Here is a 2019-nt window from a genome sequence, read left to right on the forward strand (position 1 = left end):
GGAATATTCCTCTATCACTTGTTTTCGGGGAGCAGGGAGAAAAATGTTAACCAACTCCAGCATCAAAAAGAATATGAAATCATTTCAACATTGTCCTGTTTTCCACTTAATTAACAAGGCTGCAAATAGCTTTTATGGAACAGTTACGTTCTGGACATCTCTCTCTATGCTTTTGGCCAGTAGCACAATGTGACTAGTCTGTCCTTCTGCTCCACTTGACCCCTGATGAGAGCAGAAAGTGAACTTTATATACCAGGGCACACATAACTCACACCATGGGGCTGGGAATCCCATACATTACAGCTTCATTGTGCCTGTGCAGACCCTTCCCTGAAAATATGTATTTTAAAATAAAATTGTATCTATCTCCATATAGATATGGTAAAAGGCCTCTAGATCAGGATCAATTCTCATCAAAGCAGCAATGCCTTTCCTTATTCAATAAAGGCACTTTAATAGTGGCACTGTTGGGAAGTTGAAAGGAAAGACTTGGTTATTAGTTGTTTTTAACAGGCTACGAGAAGGTCTTATCTGTCAGTGAACATTAAACATTTTTCTCTTCCTTAAGCACTAAGGAAAAAACATGAACACAACAAATGACAACGTAGCCAACCCCACCACCTGGCTAGACACTGAAGGTGATTTTCCCAACTGCACTGATGTAGAAGTCGGTCTGAAGACTTTGTACCTCCCCATTATGTATAGCATCATCTTCCTGGTGGGCTTCTCAGGAAGCATCATTGCAATTTGTGTTTACAGCTTCAAGATGAGGCCTTGGAAGAGCAGCACCATAATCATGCTGAACCTGGCACTCACAGACCTGCTCTACCTCGCCAGCCTTCCCTTCCTGATACACTACTATGCCAGCGGGGAGCACTGTATCTTTGGTGAATTCATGTGCAAGTTCATCTGCTTCAGCTTCCACTGCAACCTCTACAGCAGCATCCTCTTCCTCACCTGCTTCAGCACCTTCCGCTATGTGGTGATTGTCCACCCTATGAAATTCTTCCACATCTAGAGGAAGCGGTGGACAGTGGTGGTTTGTGCAGCCATTTGGGTGATCTCACTGGCAGCTGTCAGCCCTGTCAACTTCTTGATCTCCTCAAAAGAGGCACAGAACAGATCCTTATGCCTCGACCTTACCAGCTCTGAAAACCTGGGCACAATCAGGTGGTATAACTGGCTGCTGACAATGTTTGCCGCCTTCTTGCCCTTGCTGACAGTGACTCTGTGCTACACACTCATAATTTGCACCTTGGCTACTGGGCCTCACACACAGGCTTGCTACAAACAAAAGGCTCGCAGACTCACTGTTGTCCTTTTGGTGGTCTTCTATGTGTGCTTCCTCCCCTTCCATATCTTTCGTGTGGCTCGGGTTGAACTACGGTTGTGTCCAATCAGCTGTCACATGAAGAAGCAAATCCACTCTGCCTATATCATCTCTCTGCCACTGGCTGCACTCAACACATGTGGCAACCTACTACTTTATGTCGTGATCGGAGGTAACTTCCAGGAGGCCATGCTCTCTCTTTCAAGGTGTAAGTGAAGCAAATGCGTCCAGCAGCCCAGGAGCAACAATTATGTGACCAAGTCAGAAATTGCATTGAAGTTATGAAGGAATCCCATGAAGAAAATCCCAGCAAACCCAGGATGACTTTGGTGCTGTAAGCTCTTGCAAAGGCAGGTGTGTTGATGCGTTAGCGAGAACTGTAGCTGGCAGTAGACAACTTGTCAAAAAGCTGTCTTGGGAGCAGGTTTATATATACCTCTCTTAGCAACAAAAGAAACGGGAATGAAAAGAAAAGGTTGTAAGTCACCTCAAAGGTGAAATTTAAAACCACCCAACTAGACTGTTTCCAAAGACATTTGAGAAATGCAGGGTTCTTGTGCTCTGGCCTTTGCGGTTGATTACAGAAAAATGGAGAGCTTAGTCCGGACATGAGAACAACTTCCATTGATTTCTGTGTTGTCACTGGTGTAGTGCTTTATTACAGACCAAGTGAAATGCAGCAGATATTG

The 2019-nt window shown here is 44.7% G+C and overlaps 1 protein-coding gene across 1 annotated transcript; it reads left to right on the top strand.

Moving 5' to 3' along the window:
* The first annotated feature begins 583 nt into the window (after positions 1 to 583).
* Positions 584 to 1615, top strand: OXGR1 (oxoglutarate (alpha-ketoglutarate) receptor 1). The gene is given in 1 exon segment (XM_010294564.1): positions 584 to 1615. A coding segment is annotated over 1 exon segment (1032 nt).
* The last annotated feature ends 404 nt before the right edge of the window (positions 1616 to 2019 follow it).

This window comes from Phaethon lepturus, unplaced genomic scaffold (genome assembly GCF_000687285.1).
Source record: "Phaethon lepturus isolate BGI_N335 unplaced genomic scaffold, ASM68728v1 scaffold35629, whole genome shotgun sequence".
In the NCBI taxonomy this organism is placed as follows: domain Eukaryota; kingdom Metazoa; phylum Chordata; class Aves; order Phaethontiformes; family Phaethontidae; genus Phaethon; species Phaethon lepturus.